This window comes from Pinus tabuliformis, chromosome 2_1 (assembly GCF_031772625.1).
Source record: "Pinus tabuliformis cultivar Carrire ecotype Pingquan chromosome 2_1, CPIR1, whole genome shotgun sequence".
In the NCBI taxonomy this organism is placed as follows: Eukaryota; Viridiplantae; Streptophyta; class Pinopsida; order Pinales; family Pinaceae; genus Pinus; species Pinus tabuliformis.
The window spans coordinates 450,280,737-450,302,363 of record NC_142299.1 but is presented as its reverse complement, the minus strand read 5'-3'; the positions used below and the strand labels follow the sequence as shown (position 1 = coordinate 450,302,363).

General features: G+C 38.7%; 1 protein-coding gene across 1 annotated transcript; it reads left to right on the top strand.

Annotated features, from left to right (window-relative positions):
* The first annotated feature begins 5,291 nt into the window (after positions 1 to 5,291).
* LOC149200867 (BAG family molecular chaperone regulator 6, mitochondrial-like) lies at positions 5,292 to 5,750 on the top strand. Its single transcript, XM_089401107.1, has 2 exons — positions 5,292 to 5,552; positions 5,628 to 5,750. Exons 1-2 carry the CDS (start codon positions 5,292 to 5,294, stop codon positions 5,748 to 5,750), a joined length of 384 nt encoding a protein of 127 aa, XP_089257233.1.
* The last annotated feature ends 15,877 nt before the right edge of the window (positions 5,751 to 21,627 follow it).

The window sequence follows — 21,627 nt, the reverse complement described above, 5'->3', positions numbered from 1 at the left end:
AATTTCACATAATGAATATCATGCCTACATACGTGTCATATTTACTTTAAATAAATTAATTATAGTGATTCACTCTAAACTCATGTACGAAACAATAAAATTGTATTTATTTCTTGGTGATATAGGAATATAAAAATGGGAAGTTTAAATGACATAAAAACCTCTCGCGATGGAAAAAAACAATAAAAATTTTATTGGAAAATTTTGAGGGACCATCCTGTCGGCCTGAGATGGTGAGGGGAGTGACATCCACATATTTATGGTGAGGGGAGTGACATCTAGATATTTATTTTTCAATGTGAGGGTCCACTTGTACTTGCAACTCTTTAACCGCAAATTTAAAAATTGTGTTGTTACCATCTAAAAATATAGTGGTTAATGGCTGGGTCTAATACAAATCTCCACATTTCACTATCGTTACCTACTAATTATTATAAATAAGGACAATAAAACCGTTACATTCTAATTATTATAAATAAGGACAATAAAACCATGAATGATTAAAAATGGACTTAACTAGTCCTCACCAAAATGAGAGCCAATATCAAAAATAAAAGTATTACAGAATTCAAAGCCACATAAATATTTATGTGAGACCTTCGTAATCTTCCCACCCACAATATAGTAGATCTCAAAAAATTCAAAACAATGATAAAATTATGTAGAATCGATAAATATTTATGATTGGTAGTATTGGCCTAAAACTATGTTTAGAGTTAAACCAAGCAATCCATAATTGAAAACAAGAAATTGAATGTATGAATTAAGTGGACCAATTTTATTAGAATAAAATTTTTATGGAAACCTAAGCAAGAAAGGGAGGCATTTTGAGGATATTGTTACCAATAATGCTATAATAACATTCCCAATCTTCTTCAGTGAAATATCTCCTTCTACATCAATAAAAACTAACTAGATTAACCCTCACCCATATGAGAGAGAAGCTAAAAAAATTAAATTATATGGAACCGAACCTAAAAAATAATTTAAAAGTGAATTCCATAATTTTCACATAATATAATAAAGGTCAAACAAATTCAAAGAAATAATAAAATGATCTAGAAGTGATAAACAATTATGATAGACATTATTGGTTAGAAAAGAAATAATAAAATGATCTAGAAGTGATAAACAATTATGATAGACATTATTGGCTAGAAACTATGTTTAAGAGTTAAAATAAACACGTGAGAAATGAAATCAAGAAATCTCTTTCATGAATTATGTTGACCAGTTTTAATAGAATAAAGCTTTCATGGAAACCTGAGCAAGAAGGAGAAGTGTGCCAATGATATTATTGGCATCAAGAATGTTATAATAATATTTTTCAATCTCTTCCAACCGAATATCTCCTTCTACTTCAACAAAGACAATACCTTCCACATTGCAATGTATGTTGACTTTACCATCCGACCTTAAGCCAATCCACCCACGAAAGGATAATCACCAAAACCTTTCGGAGTGCTTCCTTCCACTTCAATTTGGCCCTCATGGCCCTTCTCCATGCTTGCATTGCAACAATATACAATTTGTACTACATGTATAGTGTTTTGGTAAAGGTTCAATATAAAGTAGTTGTCATTATTTGTATGGGTGTTCGAGTGATGCATCTAAGATGCAAGTTCAAAACCTAAATGATATGATGGAGTTTCTAGTAAAATATTTGACATGGTAAGAAAGTCGGAGGACCAATTCAAAATTATTTCATATTATCAATTTGTGGATTTTATAACTTGGGAGAAATTGAGTGAAGGTGAGCCTACCAAATGCGTTGTTCAAAATAGATAAGTATAAAAATGGAGGATTTGAAAGAGACTAATTTTGGAACATATCTAGACTATGTTATTGTTCCATTATGCAAAAAATATTGATACAAGTCAAAATATGGTGTCATAATGAGCTAAGGAAAAGTCTCAAAGTGAAAAAATGGAATTGGAATTGTGAGAGGAATAAATTAAAATCTCAATGTGATAATAATAAAACGTAAGTTCCCACATAAGAGGTAAAGATAAATTTGAAAATAAGAAGGACAAGAAAAGTATGATTTTTGGAATAAGAGGAATTAGGGAGGAGGTTGAAGTGTGTGGCTATTGTTGTGCTAATGGAGATCAATAAAAAATTGGAATTCTTTTCCAACACTATGCTAAGCACTCGAAGAATGTCAAAGAAATATTAAATGTTGTGAGGAAAAGTGAAGGCTCAAAGGTTAGTAAATTCCAAAAAGCATAAATAATTTCAAGTCCCGATTTCAATAAAATCTTAGAACAAGCTTATTGGAGACTCTAAATCTTGTCCATCTCTTTCCATGATTAACTAATGCTAAAAATGATGAGGACCCAGAAGATGAGGCAACTCAGGAGAAATTAAAATCAGTGTTGGACGGTTTTTAGAAAGAAGTGTGAATGTTTTTTTTGTAAGCTTGGCACGACTACATCTTCATCATGTTAAATATAACACCTTGTTCTGGGCTCGAAATTGAACCAGTGACTTCACATCAGGGAGTGCCTTAACAGATCACCCCACAGTCTAGTCTATCCAAGACTGAGTGGATGAAAGAAATAAGAGTGAATGTTAAGATGAATGGGCCAATCAATTCAACTCAGGGCTCTATAACTACCTAGAAAAATATCTACTAAGCGTTGTTGAAGCTTTAATGATATGATGAAAAACAATCTAATCCCTAAAAAAAGTGATCCTAAATTCTTTAGGTAATCTCAAGCCTATTTTAAGCTTATGTAACTCTAAGTACAAAATTATTATAAATATGTCAGACAACATACTAAAAGGTATCTTTAATTGTTCAGTTCTGAAGAGTATTCTTTGGAGGTATTTGAATAGGCGAAGAAAATACACTTAAGACTGCTTGCACCAAGTTTGTTTCCTCGTTCCTTTGATATCAAGGCATAATAGGTAGAACCAAAGACCCTGAGATGCTTTACCGAAGGAATGTGTCCATACCACATTTCATAAGGATTCTTTTTTCTAATAGCATTAGATGGACACCTATTATTTACATATATAACACATAGAACTGCATCAGCCCAAAACATCAATTTTACATTCTTGAAAAACATCATGTAATGTACCATATTTAAGATTTTCCCTTTATTCTTTTAGCTACTGTGTTCTTTTGGGGATTATAAGGCATAGTTGTTAGATGTTTGATCCCATGATGGCGAATATAGTTTTCAAATTCATTTGAATTGTATTCTTTTCCATTATCAGTGTGAATAGAGCCAATATGAGATTGTGCATCATTTTCAATGGAACATTTCATTCCATTATTGGGAACTTATCATGCAAATTATAGAAGTGCAAAAATGCAAACCTCTACAAAATATTAAAATCTCCAAAACTAACCATTGTGGCTCATAGAGGTGTTTTGAAGACAAGAGCCAACACACACTAGGTCAATGTGGATCTAGTTATGAATCCTACTTTTTATCAAGAATCTTTCCATCTTTTGCAAAATAGCTTTTATTCAATGCTCAAACACAACAATTGTAAAATAGCTTTTATCCAATTCTCAAACACAACATTTGTAAAATAGATTTTATTCAATGCTCAAACACAACAAATGAGAGTTATTTTGTTAAATGTAGTGGTAGATAAGCAATATAAAGATCTTGGGATACCCAACCCTAATAATAAATTGAGAAGACAACATTATCAAATTTGAGAATTTACTTCTTATAGTGATCACGGGAATGGAAAAAGGCATGTTTATTTTATCATAACAAAATGAGAAGGGCTCCCTTCCTAAAAAGAAAGGGAATGAAGGAAGCTTGTATTGTCCTTTGCTTAAATAAGTAGAAATAATTATTTGTGTTTTTCTTTGTGTCATAATATTTTTAATTTGGCTATTAATCCAAGACATTTGAGAAGCACTGCAAGGATAATGGACAATTGTGGTGGTTTTAAGCATTTGTTTTTGTTTATGAATTTCATATGTTACCAAGATATACAACACCTTTTGAGTAAGTGGATAGATTCATATTTTGGTTGAAAAAGGAGGAAGGTGATTTGACCCTTAACAACTATAATACTTGATGATGGGTTTATTTAGACTTCCCCCTGAAATATGGAATATGTGTGTTTGTTTTTCAAAGAATAAAGTAAATAAATAAAAAGCATGTGATCAAACTTTTAGGCTAGCTGTTATGTAAGGTGATTTTTTTTTACTCTATATATGGATTCATCACCACAATAAACCCCTACCGCACAATAAACCCTTATGACACTTTGATTGATGGCAATTAGTTGAATAAATTTATTATTATTTTGTTACGTTTTATTTTATTTTATTAATAATTTTAATTAAAATAATATTGAATTCAAATTAGTCAGATTAATTTAATAATAATATAATAAGAATTGAATATTTGTAAATATATAATTAAAAATAAGTTTAATATATTTATCATATGGTTATTATTAAAAAAAATATTCAACGATTAGATTTAAATATTATATTAAAATATTGGATAATATTTTAATGGGGAGGTCAAAAAGATATATATTGCAATATAAAAGTAAAAGTAAAAAATTAATTAATTAATTAGTTATTATTATATATATAGTAATTAAAAAAAAATTATGAAGAGAGGGAGGGGATCCAACTTCTACTTAATTCCAACCATCCTCCTTTTTAAGATTAAGAGCATGCTTTTCAATTTCAATGGCTTCTCAAAGCTTTCTATGATGGAAGTGATCAACCCTGGCGATGACCCGAGAATCCTCATTGTCTGGTGATTGGATTTCACTGCATGATCCTCGTTGGAGACATGGTGATTGGATTTCAGTGGATGTTCAGCTAAAGCTAAGGAACGAGAGTGGATGTGCATAATATTTGTTGCATGTTCTTAGATTATCTGGTTTATGGAGTAACGAGTTTACCCAATGTAGGGAATCACACAAGAACATGGGATGGAGTAGACGGCTTTCACCTCTTTAGGGTTTACACAGTCTTTGACGGATCTAACAGAATTTCTAATGGTATTAAGAGAAGGAAGAGGTTTGAAGGTAGCAGAGAATTTGTTCTATTTGAGAATATGATCTACATTGTTCAACTTCCTTTTATACCGGGGACCAACTTCCATTTATATTTTCAAAAAAATCACACTAAAAATAATCGACGGGACTCTACTCCTCCTCCTGCTTCCAAGCCAACTACAAGTAGAACCAATGCTCATCTAGCAAAGGAGAAGAACGCAGGAGCAACTACAAGTAGAAAGGGGTGAGTGGTTTCGATTCCTATTTATGATGTAGGCACCGAATCACCATCTGTGTCTATGAACGCAGCAAAGGTGGCGTCTCCCAGGATGGAGCAGGGTGTTGCCGCTATGAAAATACAGTCCACGTTCAGAGGGTTTTGTGTTCGGAATTCAAAGTCGTTCGAGAAGCTGAGGATTATAGGGCAAGTGAAGTCAGAAGCTGATGAAATAGGGAGGCGTCTTTCAACACAAACTCAGTTGATACGTGGAAATGAGTACGAGTCCCGAAAACATGACCACCAGATCCTGTCTCTACTGCTCAGACTCGATGCAATTGAGGTATTTATTTTGACTGCCTTTAATAATTCATGGGGTATGAAACCTTAAATTATTACATGACATCATTCTGTGTAGGGTGTGAAGTCATTTGTGCGGGAGTCAAGGAAGGTTGTATACCATCTATTGCTTCAGCTGGAAGAGACACTCGATGCCATAATCACAGGAAAATCTATGACTATGGAGGGGCAGGGCCAATAGATAGATCATCAGCATACCCCTGAAATGGATTCTCATTCTCACTCTGACAGAAACAGTGGTACTCCTGAATTATCAGAAACAACGCAACCCCAGATAGAAGAGGTTTGGAAGAAGGAAGAGAATTGCACGATCCATGCTGCAGATTGCGAAAGGGATACCTGTGAAGAACTCAAGAGCTTGGATCTTTCCTGCTCCTCAGAAACAGTTCCAATTCCAGTGAATGAAGTGCAACATATAGGTGGTGAAACAATGCTCTCCTCCTTGGAAATAGTTCCAGCTCTAGCTCCAGCTCCAGCGAATGAACCAGTGCAGCATATAGGCGGTGAAAGCATACAGTGTGATGCAGCTTGTGATGACCATGGTTATGAGATAGGGAAGGGTCGTGTAGTAGCAGAAAAAATGGAGAATGATACAATCCAGAAGGTGTTGGCAAATCTCTGCAGGAAAGTTGAATCAAATGATAAATTAATCATTGATTTAAGCTTTAGAGTTGCTGAAATTGAGCGACTGATATCCAAGGACGATGAAAATGACCTAGAAAAGTAAAATTCAGCGACTCGTATCCAAGGACGATGACAATGGCACAAAAAAGTAAAATTCATTCATAATTATTATCACGGTTTGAGTTTGGGGAGGTGCTATCGTGCAACTAGTGGGTTGGGACGAATCTGCTCTTTCCCATAAATTTTCTAGAATGTTTTTCTTACCATATAATTATAGGTTTATTTAGATTTTCCCTTGGGATATTGAATATGAAGCTTTTATGTTAGCTATATATATATATTTTAGTTGGAAAGCTCAAATATATTTCTTATCCAAAACTAGTTCCTCTTTTTTTAAACTTCACTCGAGCATAGTTGTTTTTATATAAATTTAAATGCCGAAATTGAAGATTTGATATCTATCTATCTATATATATATATATATTTATATTTATATATATTTGTTAATGTAAAAATCACTATTATTTTGAAATGTAATATTATGTGACAACATATCCTTCACATTTGGTTGTAGAGTGCCTCTCAGTGTAATTAATATGGAAATTGAAGTATTCTATTTAAGACTTACTTTGAAAGATTTTTTTTTATCATTAATGAAATTATTATTTATTATTTTAGATGTAAGATTATGTGACAACATCTCTCCTCGATATAGGAGTGGAACAATAAATTTTGTATTTAACTTTATATATATTTTTAATTTATATTAGAAAAATATATGTTACATTTAAAACTAAAGTTTCTTTCTCTCTCTCTCTTTTAATTCAAAATTTTAAATGCTATGGTGCTATTGAATCATTTATTATTTTTGTTATGATCAATTGTAATTTTATCTTTTTTTTTTTGCTAAAGCAAGAGTCGGATCTTCTATTAACTCATGACTGAAAATATGTTACATAAGTTCAACAGGTGTTAAGAGGAAGCAATTCATCTAACAAATGGAAGATTAAGTCAACACTTAGTACCCGTGCAAAATTTGATGCCCAGACAAAACATTTGGCGGACTTAAAGATGGGAATAGAAATTGTATCCAAGAGATTTCGGGTCCAATGAGATTTCATGAATTGGGACCCATTAACTTGCTTGACAGCCTATAGCCATCGATCTGCTCCCTCATGATCGAACGGCCAGTGGCCATATCGCATGGAGCAGAAGCTCGAGGAATACCCACCTGATGAGGGTGGTATTCACTCTCCACCCCAAGCCACGTGTTGATAGTTAAGTGGCATCGCATGCAATTCATAGATACCACTTTTGGTTTTGAGAGTGCCCGAAAAAGGTGGTATACCGGAAGCTGTTTTGACTACCGCTAACTATCTCCCGGACCCACCATCCTGCTCGTTGGCCTGTAGCCTTGATCTTCCTTTCCATGATCCCACGAGATACCCCCCGATAAGGGTGGTAATCCCTCTCCTCACAGAGCCACGAGGTGAACCGTGCATGGCATCGTTTGCTTTTCTTGAAGATCATTTCAGGTTTTGAGGGTGCCCGGGGACTTAGAAACCGCTCTGACCCACTATGGTGCCAAGCCACTGAGACTCTGTGTCTGTTGCCCTCCATACTTCTGATCCATCTATTGGGACTGATTGTTACCGTGTTCCTGGTTACCCAATCTCTGGCCTAACTTCCAATAGCACTAATGCAAAGGCAAACTATGGTGATCTCCTTCGAGACCCACAAGTTCCCAAACTCTGTGTATCTTTCTAACATACTCCTATTCTTCATTGATGAAAGGTGATAGTGTTATCGAGAAAACTAGTGTCTATGCAGAGCTGCTAGTCCCACTAAGGCTGGTAGCTACCTTAGAAACAAACAAACTAAAACTACTTCCATTTTCCTTTATGAGGAATAGATAAGAGGGGAGTAAAGGAGACCAATCTCTGTCTTGCGCTTGGTTCCTTACTTGATTCCTCTCCCTTCTGATAGATCTCTGCCACTCGCTTCCTCGTATACCCAGCTTCAAAGAGCACCTGTAGAATAAAAGCAGCATAATACTATCCAAGAACATAGATCTATTATCATAAACAATATAGGACCAGATATATATTGACCACACAAATGCATATATCATCAATCACACAAGAATGTGGAGGAAAACTTGAATAGCTTTATTAATAATCAAGAAAAACAAAGAGGATTACAACCAATTGTTCTGACCCAGCATCATCCTCCCAGCAAGAGAGCCCTTCTTCACCTCATGAAAAGCTTAGATCACCCAACACTATGATATTACACCAAGAAACCAGTAGCACTTCCTTCCAAGATACAAAATTCTAGCCTCTGGATCTCTGGGATGAGGGATCCATATATAGATGTTTGCAAGTGGGGTGAGTCAGCTTTTGAGATTTGGTTAGTGTCCTCTCTCTGATAGTTCTTGAATCCACTTGGAGATTGATGATCTCTTACTCATCCCTGGGCGAATGCAGAGAGGCAAGTGTCATAGGAGAAGTTCCTCAAAGATTCCGTGATTCTCCACCTTGCAGATTGACCCTGCCATTTGTCCACTCTCACCCAGCGCACCCCATAGAAGGGATTTTCAAGATGCATCACACCTCCCGTGTGTATTTAGGTGGGATGCAGTGCACTTTGACCATGGAGTAGGTGAGATGGTCCTGTTTTGACCAGTTCTGAGCAGTTTTTCATGGAGAACTTCTAGGAGAAGATGTAATCAGTTGACCTTGTTCTTTTAGAGGTTGGAACAACACTTTTAGGGACTTAAGAGCCCTTGGTTTATGGACATTTATGATTGGGGTTGCAGTGCCCAAAAATGTCTATAACAGTTGCCCCCTAAAGCATGAGGTCGTTAATCTGTTGATGTCAGGTGAAATGCTTTATCATGAGGATCTGAAGTTCTTTCAAGCTGGAAGGCGACCTGTAATAAGATATAATGCAATACATTATCTTCATAATATTTTCATGATCTAGTTGAGGCGGGAATTCCAAAGATCAGCTTTATAAATTCATTTTTATGTACATAAGATAGACAATCGTCTGAGTGTAGACTGATGATTCTGGTAGAGCCATCATCCCTTAGGTTGGATGATTATCTGTGCAGTAATGATGTACATTTGATGTCTTTATTTTCCTGAATATATATCGCAGCCCGAATGAATGAAACTAGATCCCGGGTCTTCAATCTCGTTCGATCTTCACTCAAAGTACAAGTTGATCCATGTGAGAGATTTTTTGGAGTCAAACATGGAAAGACATCGCCTGATTACCAGCCAATGATGTGAGTTGTTAACAGGCGCGAGAGGAATCACCGATAATGATGATGACCCTCAAGGTACTACAGTACAATTCACGTGGTGTGAATAAGGGACTTAGCATCGAACACCACGCAAAATCTTTCGGTCGAAGGCCATTGATGTAAACCTGTCGTCGGAAGTGAGAAACTTGCCATTGAGGCATGCAAGCTTCAAAGTACTGAAAGGGTTGTTCCTAGATCGACTTCTTGGATAATGAGCTGATGTCGACAAGAAGCGATCTGTCATAGGAGGGTCTTAGTGAATCCGACATCAATGACACGGAACGGAGCAAATGATTTTAATGGAGGTGAAAATGATCTGGTGATATAAGGTTCAAGGTGGCAGTCATGAAAGAATGGAGCGTAAATATATTGTAGTGGGTGAGACATAGGTGAATTCTCTGAGCGACTTCTCTTGAACATATCGGCGACACTGACATGATGGATCGACAGCATTAACCCTAAATATGGATGGTGTGACAGAACCATGGTGATGTGACCAGTGAACGGAACAACCCAACCCGACTCGAATGCGGAGTGAAAGTGTCATGTTCAAGAGCGACTTGCTACCAACAAAGTCTCTTCAAGTTTTCTTCCTAATTTTTCCCCAGTCATTGCTTACCAATACCTCTTTATTTTTGTCAAGCTTGAGGAGGATAACATATGCTTGTTCTATAGTTTTCCCTTCGGGCAAACCCATCGCTATGTTTTAATGAGCCTAGCGATAGTGAAACTCGTTCTTGTCTGTATGGACAAGTTTGTCGCTATTCGGTTTTAACGAGTTTAACGACAAGGATAACTTAGTCCTTTTCAATTTTAGAGAGTCTAAAAAAGGGACGTACAGAAAGCTCCAATAATCCTTTTTCGTCATATAATCCCTTGAGTCCAAAAAAGTATAAGACAATACAAAAGGGATGAATTTTCGGTACTTTTAACGAGCCGAACAAAGCAAGCGCTCGATCTTTTTGTGTAATAATCCCTCAAGTCCAAAAAGATTAAAATATAAAGGAGGGATAGCACTTCCGGTCGCTTTAATGAGCTGGAGAGGCCAATGGCTCGGCAATCTTTTCATATTTTACGAGTCAGTTGAAAAGAGCTTAAAGGAGGCTCGCTTTTTGAGGAACGAGTGATAAATTTGGGTAGCAGCTGATTCCAGGTAAGGTTTGGAATTTTCCAATCATGGGAGTGTCACAAGGATGGCTAGTAGGATCACTCTTCGCAGTTGTTCCTCAAAAGGGGTAAACAATAAAATGGAGGTGAATGATCGGCCAAAACAAAGTGGAGGTGATGATGAGAACACGACCAAGGCTTCAAAGGCTGATGGTAATACATTCACAATGGTTATTTACTAGAAAATGGCTCATTTTTTAATGAGCTTAAACTCTGGGGGAACATTTTCTCATTGCTTATGTTTATTTTTTAACGAGCTTGAATTCCACGTTAAAACTGCTCGATATAATGGTCATTTATTGTATTGATTTTACCATTGACAACTTTGTTCTTTCAAAGGTTGTACTGCCTGCTCAATTGCTTCATTAAACTAGTTAGAAATGGATAATATATGTTTGAAAAATGAGTTAAAACACTAATATTTTACTTGAATTACGTGAAAAGTAATTTAAAAGTGCTTTTTACCTCTCATTTTACCATTTCATTTGAACTTTGGTTTGTTGGAGCTTTGGAGGTGCTTTCCCCCTTGATTTTCACTAGCTGATTCTGGGAGATTCTGTGGACGATTCTCGGCGCCGTCTGGACCAGGTAGGAGCTAAACCTGAGCTCTTTAATTTCATCCTTTCCATTTTTCATTCTGAGCATGTTTTTTGGTTTTTCTGAGCCTCTGGGGTTTGAAAAACTCGCCCTGGCTCCATCGCACCTCTTCTACATCGAAAGGTGCGATGCATGCTGGCTTGGCCATTGGCCAGTCAGCATGCATCCCACCTAGAACACTGCTGGGGTGCGATGGGCGCAAAGAGGGCCATTTATGCACAGTTTTTCATGGAAATTTTTGCCTGTTTCTCACCAAATCAAGATCTTGACTCTTCTCTTGTTTGTTTCAGAGATTCATTGGAGAAAAATGCCTGTTACATGGAGAGAACGTGAGCATGGAGAAGAGGACATGCTTGCTTTACAGGATCTAGTTACGGTAAATGCTCTGCGGAACTGTGGCATGTTCAAGTTTTTCCGCATCTCTTGCATGAGGCAACAAATCAACTTGTTGCAATATTTTCTCGATGCATGGGATCCTACCACCCAGGTGTTCTAGATTAGGGGCAAGTCCATCCCCTTGACTGTCGTGGGCATCTATTTTTTGACCATCTTATCGAGGCGGGGTTCCCCTATCTCCTTATCAGGTTCGGCCCGTGGGGGTGAATCTGTGAGAGATTACATTCGCAGGTATTGCAGAGAAAGATCTCAGCCGAATAAGGATGGAAATATCATTATCCAAGATGTCACTGACAGGTCCCTGACGACCATTCTATTCACTTTTGCTAGACTGTCTGGTAGTGCGGAACTTCACGTGGCCAACAGGTCTTATATGCAGTACGCCTTGGAATTCCTTGAACCAAAGGTGTTCAACTGGTGTGATGCAGTACTCTCTATGATGAAAGAACAACTGACCAAGGTGAAAAATGGAAGATTGAAGAACTTTGGATATGGTTCTATCTTGACAGCTTTCGCCTTGGAAAAGATCCCGCTGATGCAGCCGCAGTATGTTTCACTTGGTTTGCCTCCATCGATTGAGCCACGGATGCAGAGATGGGTTGACCTTATGGCCCGACATGCTGGTCAGTCCTAGGTTTCCTTTTCTGATACCTTTTTCGAGTGGTTCAACCGTGAGGAGATGGTTTTTTCTGAGTATCCATATGCCGGTATGGATTTCCGGGGTGATCCGGATTTGGTACTGCCTGCTGGCGAGCAGTGGGGTGTCATTGGTAAATTCTCTGACCATATCTCTGTTTATCGTTTCTCTTTATGATGTTCTTGTGCTTTATTCTATCAGGACTAATCAAAACTCATGTGCTCATGCAGATGTTGGACCAGTTCGACCAGTAGAACGCTTGAGAGTGCCAGCTGCTGCTCCAACAGGAGAGGGTGTGGGAAGGGCTATCCTTTGCGACCTTGATGTGGTCGAGACTCTTTCAGCATTGCAGGACTAGGTCGAGGGCCTTACTCTTGGTATTCTAGATGTGAGGACCGACGAGCTGCCCCTGAGGTTGCAGCGACATACTACTGGTGTGCCGATTTGGTCGACTAGGATTTTACGCATGACTGCACAGGCGATGACTTGTTATCACCAGCATCATTAGACTAGGGTGACCCCTAGAATTTTGAGTTTTGGGTCGTTTGACCAATTTTTTCTTGGTTACAGAACATTATGTGTAAACCATAAACAGTTATATATATATTTTTGATTTTCGGAGCTTTATTTTGGTTAAGTTACATGATCCTGTTGCAAATGCTGATGAAATGCTTCTTTTTATAAATGTTCCAAATGTCTATCTAACACATAATTTGTCAGTGAGTCTGTTAATGTGTTTAAGTTTCTGGAAATATGCTGATATTGAATAAAATCAAATTGTCTTTCCAAAATCTTGACCCTTAGGAACATATGATAGATAGTTGGATTTCGGACGGAGTAGGTACCAGTGAGTTGTAGTATGACGAGCTATGAGTCTAGCCTGACAGCAAGTCGGCTTATGCCATGTGTGATGGCATCAGAGAGAATTTCTATCAACGCGCTATATTCAACGATGTTATTTGTTGGCCGACCAATACATACCCCTCTGAAACTCACTAACTCGTCGCTTGGATCAAAAATGGCCCAGGCTGCAGAAGATAGGTTCCGCGAACTACGACTCGCTCCGTTAGCATATCCAATGAAAGATTCCAATGGGTCTGACATCTGCGACAAATGTAAAAAGTGGATTACTTGACCAAAACAATTACTCTTAGCGAAAACAAAAATGTAACAAAAGCATATAGGTTACCACATTGAATCATGCGTAGTAACGCTTAAGGTACAACCTGTTACGGGGTTGCGCCAGTGGAATCCCGTCATAATCCATTAACTCGTAGGCTCCTTTTGCTAACACTCACTTAACAATATAGGGGCCCATCCATAAAGACTTGAACTTACCTGCTCCCAATTTATCGGATTCCTGGTCATAAAGTAAGACCAAGTCACCTTCTGAGAAGACACGAGGTTTGACATTCTTGTCGAACTGCGCCTTGACTCGTTCCTTATGGCTTCGTTAGCCAAAGCGGCATCATGATGGGTTTCATCCAATTGGATTAGTTCCAAAAAATGGGCCTCCTCTTCTGAAGTTCCGGGGAAAAGGTCGACTGCGATTTGAGGGACGAGATTTCACACTGGACTGGTAAGATTGCTTCTAGGCCATACACAAGTTAAAAAGGTGTAAACCTGGTTGCATTTCTTACCGATGTTCGGTATGCCCACAAGGCTGAGTATAGGATCAGGTGCCAACTCCTTTTGTGGACTCCAATCATCCTTTACAGCATCCGCTTCAGGACTTTGTTGATTGCTTCAACTTGTCCATTGGCCTGCGGGTAATATGGAGTAGAGTTGTCGTGGGACAACCCTAATTTGGCAGCCAATTCGACCATCATGTGATTGCGAAAATACGATCCATGATCTATGACTATAGCCTGTGAAACGCCAAATCTGGCGACTACATGATTGAAAAAGAAAAGGGCAGTTGTTTCACCAGTGTTATCTAATGTAGGCATCGCCTCAGCCCATTTGGTAAAATAATCTACTGCGACTATGATATACCCATGCCCCCCGGTCGAGGTGGGGTTACATGTCATGAAATCGATGCCCCATTTGGCGAATGGCCCAACAGCAACTATCGGTTGCAGAGGTGCAGGTGGTTTTCTAGTTTTGCTATCGAAAATTTGACATGCATGGCAACTTCTAACTGCAGTTATGCAATCCTTGAACATTGTTGGCCAGAAGTATCCTGCTCGTAAAAAAATTTGCGCCGTAGCGTAACCAGATCGATGCCCCCCACACGCGCCTAAATGGCAATCATTCAGGACTTTTTCAACCTCCTCGTGGGTGAGGCACGTCCTCAGAACTGTATCGACACCACGATGGTAAAGTGTATCACCGATGATCATGTAGTCTTTTGATTAGTATCGAATACGTTTTTGTTCCGAGCGAGAGGTATTAGACTTATATTTTTGGGTTTGGAGATAGATGATTATATCTCCATACCATAGATTGCTTGAAGATATCAGAAACAAAGATTCATCCACGATGGTTTCTTCAGATGTTTCATCGTTGGACGATGATAGGAGATCGCATAGTAATTCCGCGAATACCATGGATTTCTTCGATTTGGATTTTACAAATTCCAGATCAAACTCTTGAGAATTTCTATTCATTTTGAATATTTTCCCCCCAGCAATTGTCGCGACAATATATAAGTCATGGGGTTGCAATCTGACAAAATAGTAGTTTTTCGAAAGAGGACATAGTGTCGAAATCTCTGTATTGCTTGAATAACTGTGAGAGCCAGCTTTTCAACATAGGAATACTTGCTTTCTGTATCATTTAAGTTTCTACTCAAATAATATATAGGATGTTCAATTCCATTGTCTTCTTTAACTAAAACCATTGCAATGGTTGTATCTGCTACAACCAGATACAGGTTAAAGGCTTTTTGATAATCAGGAGCATACATTAATGATGATTTCATTAGGGATTCTTTTAAAGCATCAAATGAAGCTTACGTGACCTGATCCCAGACGAAGGGCACTTCCTTTTTCAATAGACGTGTATAACCTTTAGCAAGTTCGGCATAATTTGGAATGAACCTCCTCAGAAAGTTTGCTTTCCCTTGGAGTTTCTGAATCTGAAGCAAATTTGAAGGTGGAGGCAAATTTATGATTACCTGATCCTTACATGGGTCGAGACGAATCCCGTCCTTTGAGACTACAAAGCCAAGCAAATGACCAGAAATGACACAGAACACACATTTGTGTGGATTGAGTCGTATCTTGTAGTGTCGGCAACGTAGAAATATCGCTCTTAAATGTTGCGGATGATCAGTCCGCTTTTGCGAATGAGCCAGAAGGTCGTCGAGATATGGTTGAATGATGTTTTTGATGTCATGGAAGGCATAATTCATTTCCCTCTGAAATGTTGCCCCTGCGTTCTTTAAACCAAAGGGTAATTTGCGATATGCAAATGTGCCTCACGGACAAATAAATGCAGTCTTTGACTGGTCCTGTGGGCGGAGATTTATTTGACTATACCCGGAGAATCCATCCATAAATGAAAAGGTTTCACATCCGGTGCATTCATCAATTATTTGGTCAATAAAGGGTGTAGGGTGGTTGTCTTTCGGACAAGCTTGATTTACATCCCTATAATCGACGCACACTCTAATTGTTCCTTGCTTTTTCATCACAGGAACAATGTTTGACACCCAATCGGTTAGAGGAACCGGGTAAATAAAACCAGCATGGAGAAGTTTTTCAACTTCTGCCTTGATGGCAGTGGCTTTTTTGGGGTGCACCTGCCGTAGCCACTTTCGTACCAGTTTGACATCTGGATACATCTTGATTTCGTGTTCAACTATACTCGATTCAATTCCTAGCATTTCGCCATATGACCAACCAAAGACATCTCTAAATTCGCGAAAAAGAGCATTATATATTTCCAGTTCTGAAGGAGAACAACATTTGCCAACATAAATATTCTCCACAACATTCATTTTGGTCGAGATATTTATGGCGATAGTCTCTTCAATATTGGACAAGTTTCGCTTGGAATCCACCGTGTTTACAGTATTTGATAGGAAATCAAAAACTGAAGGATGATGAAGGTCATCAGGAGTATCTTCTTGATATTGTGGAAGATGGGAATGATGGTGGTAATCTTCCCATGGCGCCCCTTCAATTGGTCATTGACTTAACAATTCCTTCGTCGGTGTAATGCACTTGCGACCAAGGATCTGAAGGGGTGTCATATTCCTTAGACCTATCTATTCAAACGCTTGATGAGCGTTGATCCGCATGGAAAATGGCATCAACCCATGGTACTCATCCACCCATATTATTCATTCACCCATGGAATTTACCCATGGTATTGTAAATGGCATCTGCCCATGGTATTGTAAAATCCACCCATAGTATTCATTCACCCATGGAATTGCCCGTGGAATTGTAACTGAAAAAAGCTATAAGTAACAAGTCACATTTTGTAAAAGGACAGATTGTCGGCCACAATGTAGCCTTTACAGTTCAGAGGCATGTAGCCACCACATCTCTTCTCAGAGATAAGCTACCATCGCCCTAGCTGGTTTATTTTCATTACTGTTTTAAATAAAAGTTTCTTTGTGGTTTTGTTTATTGGGCATTCTCCTATTTTTCTTCTGGCAATGCAAGTTTTCAGATCTTGGGGTCTCTCCTCCCAAGATCCATTTCAATCTTTTAGATCTTGTGGGCCTCCCCTCAAGATTTGGATCAGTGGTATCAGAGCAGGTTATGATTCCATGGGAATGAGGGTTTGATGTATATTTCAGTTTCAAATTTTGCAGCAATATTCAACAAACTTCAGGCATATGCTACAACCTCCATAGAGCACTTTCTTGGGTCAAGCAGGAAGAATTTTTCTTTTCTCATTTTTTTGCAGGAATTTTTTTTGGGCAGCGACTTTGCAGCTCAGATCTGAAAAATTTGGTACAAAATTTACAAAAACAAATACCAGATCTAGATTCCTCTCGAAAAATCACCCAATTTCAAAAAAAAAAATGGGTTGAATCGGAGTTCAGATGTGGGAGATATCGCTGATTTAAATCAGCTATTTTATCAGAATTTTTGTGATGGCGGAACTGTTGCAGCGCGAATATGAGATCCCAGAGTGTCCAGATAGGGATTTCCAACTCATGGGAAGAGGCAAAATGATCCTTCTGCTTCTAAAAACAAGTTATAATAAATATTCTGAGTTATATTGGCCGAGTTATGCCCATTTTAACTTTGGAGCAGCATTCGGAGTGGGTTTCCATTAGAGACGTGCCCTCCCACCCCACTTTAGTAGGCACCTGCTTCACATTCAGCAGTTTCAACATAGTAGCATTCGGCTTGGGTTATTTGGAGACGTGCCCTCCCACCCCAGGCTATGTAGGCACCTGCTACTTCATCAGCAACCAACATCAATAATTGTAGCCTTTTTAGATGTAGCCTTTGTCGATTTCGTGTCTGTCGTACCAATCACGCCATCGCCGGCATGAGAGTCATTGTTCGATTTAGGAGGAGGAGGGACGAAAAATTCTGGTCTGGGAGCGTCAGGGATTTTATTGTAGAACGTGCCAATCTGGGTATAAATCAAGTCTAAATATTGCGCATGATCAATAACTTGCTCTTCAGTGATGACTCCTCCCTTTGCCACATCTTCTGTAATGGAAGGTAATAATGACTTAATAAACCATTCAGCTAAAAGCTGATCAGGAACATACGTTTTTACCATTCTACGACGACGTCGCCACTCATGAATATGATCGGATATGTGAGTGGCCGTTGTTTGCTTGAAATTGGTAAGAAGTTTTCTTCCCGTTTCGTACCTTATCGATAACTGAAAATGGGTTAAAAAGGTTGTGGCTAGGGCACTGAAGTTGTCAAATGAAGCTCTGGGTAACTCGATATACCACTTTACTGCCAGACCAGTTAACGTCCTTTGAAAAAGGCGAAGCGTAATCGAATCATCGTTTAGGGTGTTTGATGAACACTAGAGATGAAATGTCATCACATGATTTGACGGGTCTTCACCCAGATTTCCATTAAATTTAGGAATATCTGACAGAAGTTTATGCGGAATTGCTAGCCACCAAGGGGCGTAAGCAATTGGATCGTTCGTTAGCCGATTTAGATCTGGTAACTCTAAAGTTGCCACAAACGGTAACTGTTGATTCAGGTTTGGCGAAGCATACCCAGGATAGGACGAAATTGCCTGAGCAGTTGGTCTTTGCATACCAGCATAATGCATTTGATGCTGGTAACTTTGGTAAGGTTGATGGGAATAACCATTGTAGAACGGTTGATTTTGACCGTTTTCAATATACGGCTGCCCACTATTTGCAAATATTTGTTGCTTAGACCCTTGGTAAACTTGTTGGAATTGCGGTTGTTGATATTGCACGAGCCATGGTTATGAAGCCATGTGTTGTTGTCCAATACTAACCGTTTGACCAAGATGAGGCGTAATTGTACCCGTTTGGGCCTGTGTCATTCCACTAGTTGGCGATTGTGGTTGAGTTGTAGGGACAAGAGGTTGTTGCATTACAACCTGAGAAACCTGAGGTTGGCATACAACAGGCAACGCTTGTACTTGCGACACCATCACAATAGCCGGTGTAGTTGGAATATTTGACATAGGTAAACATTGTTGCATCGAATATACAACTCTTGGTTGTTGAGGCAATATCAACACCCAACCGCTAGATGTAATTCCAGCATAACCTGAATTTTGTTGTGAACTCACGTATGGTTGTCCTCCTATAGGAGACAATGAAAGGATATACTGCCCCCCATACGGCGGCAATCCGGTACTCAAATGAATTGTTTGTCCTTAAAGACCGGAATGCCCAAATTGACACCCTGAAGGATCAATTTGCTGAGACTCAACACAAGAGTTCCCGGATACTATTCCAAATGAACAAATAGGAACGGACCATACTGTCAAAATCGCCCCTGAGTGGGCCCCTTCTAGTGATTGAGAGCTAGTTGGGACAGATGGTATGCCGGCGAACATTGTTGGAGTGACAGCAGGAAGTTCTGCCATCGCTGTGTCGGATGACATAGTCCTAGATGTCGACAGTTGTTCAGACATTTCTAGTCTATCCAAAAGATTGCCTAGTGATTCTACAAGAGCTTCCAATGACGGTAGATTAATTTCTGATGAAGAAGGATATAGAGTGATCCCGACTCCAAATCGCGATGGAGTACTATATGGAGGATCCTCCATAATCTCTTCTATAGCAATCAGACCAGGTGGAAGAGGTAGACCGTCAGGTCTGTAAAATATATCTGGTGCCGAAGAAGGTATAGAATCTATAGCGACAGATGTTTGGGGAATAACACCTTCCGAATCAGCTGTAGATGGAGTTGGTTCAATAATACAAGTGTTTACCTTCACACTAGGATTAGTTCTACTATCCTTTGGTGGCTGCTGAACTTCTTCTGTAAAGGCAGGGATACCAGAAATGTTTGGAGTAACCGGAGTCTCTGAAGGTGTCAGAACACTTGTTCTAACTTTACCAGGGGATTTGGAACCGGTTAAATGAGTTCGCTTTGTCCGTAACAGTTTCGATTCTGGAGACAAAGACGGTTGACTCGTAAGCCTCCACGAATGACGGGGTTTCAACTGACCTTCTTCCACGATTGCGGATTACTCGATCAACTAAAAATCAAAGGGAAATATGTTTCCGAATTAAATGAATTTTAGATGCTTTGAAAACTCTTGTTTTTTCAATTTTTAAGAGTCGAGAAAAAACAAAAGATGACTCTAGTCACCTTCGATTTTTAATGAGCCTGAAGTGACAAGTGCTCAGATGGACCTTCTCCTTTAAGGAGTTTGAAAAGGAACGAAAGAGACTGCTCTGGAAATCTAGACAGAGGGATTACCAAACCAATCGCAAGACTGCAAAATACTTTTTACGGTACGGCAGTCAATCTTCCTGAACGCTCTGTTCAGTGCATTGCGATTGATAGAGCGGCAGACATGGCTTCCTATGGATAAAGGATAAAGCCTATTGTGGTCTCCCAATATATACTCGACGGTACGTGGGAGCACAAGTCCGTACTGGCACTTATCGTCTCAAAGTGGAGGAATCACCCAACCAACAATGAAAACAACAGTTACCAGGCTTTACAACGCTGGAATACGTCTCTAGCCTAGACTTCTAAATGTTGTGCGTTAGGTTCCAAAGCGTTTTTAGATTCATTAAATTTATTTTACAGTTGATCTTGCTTAAGAAATTTGCCTTTCAGGTTCACCGCGTGATGTAGATGTACAATTCCTAAAATGCAATCTAAGATGATAAACAATCGTTTAATCTTCTTTTTTCAATGAAAATCCTAGCTACTAAGGAAAGAGAGATGACATTCTTTCAACATAGAGCAGAGAGCACACACTATATGCACTGTCCTAAATCAAACCAACAAACAGTCTAAATGCAAATGCACGTGCATGTATTTGTTTTCAGCCTTCTTAATGTGTGAATGATAAAAAGAAATCTAAGCGCAAATCTGAATTATTTTTCAAAGCGACATTACTAACAAGTTTCTTTTCAAAACAAAATGAAGACAATGACGACACTTTGCGATTTGGAATTGAAAACTTGCTTTCGACACTTGAAAAACTACTAATTCAAATCAGATACAAGAGTAATAGTGTAATATACTATCAAGAACAACTGGATTCTCTTCTATGACTGAAAACGACACTTGCGACACTTTCAAATCAAGAAACGACAGTTCAATTACGCTACTTCTTTGTAAAATAGAACTGGAAATGGATCAAAATAAATAAAAACATTTATAGTTCTTTGCACAATGGAGGCAGAATAATGGCATGGAAGGGGGTTTCAACAAAGGTGTACTGACTACAGGCAGCAAAACTCCTGAATAGAGCTGAAAAGAGTGAAAACAGAAACCAAAATCTGAGAGCAGAAAAGGCCTTGTCTGATCAGCGCACCTGTAACACAGTGAACAAGAGATGCAGCGCACCTACTACACTCAGGAAGTGCGATGCATCCAGAATTCACAGAAGAGACAGTGCGCTGGACCAGGGATGAGACTTTAACTAGGTTCCGGGTCACAGTTTGCAGCTCAGTTCAGGGATTTAGGCCGAGCAAGTGGTAATCAGTAAATCAATCACAGAGGTAGATCTAAAGAGGTTACTAGAGCCACCACAAGGGCAATTAGAGAGCTTGTAAATCGATTGTTCAGTTCATAAACAAAACCCGGAGATAGACTGAAGTAGCGTTGATCTACTTTGCACTTGCATAGCAAATGCAATTCGAAGGCTAGCTGGCTTGACTTCAGGCTCCGTCTGTAAGTTTATAAAGTAAACAAATGTAGATAAACAAACAATATATTC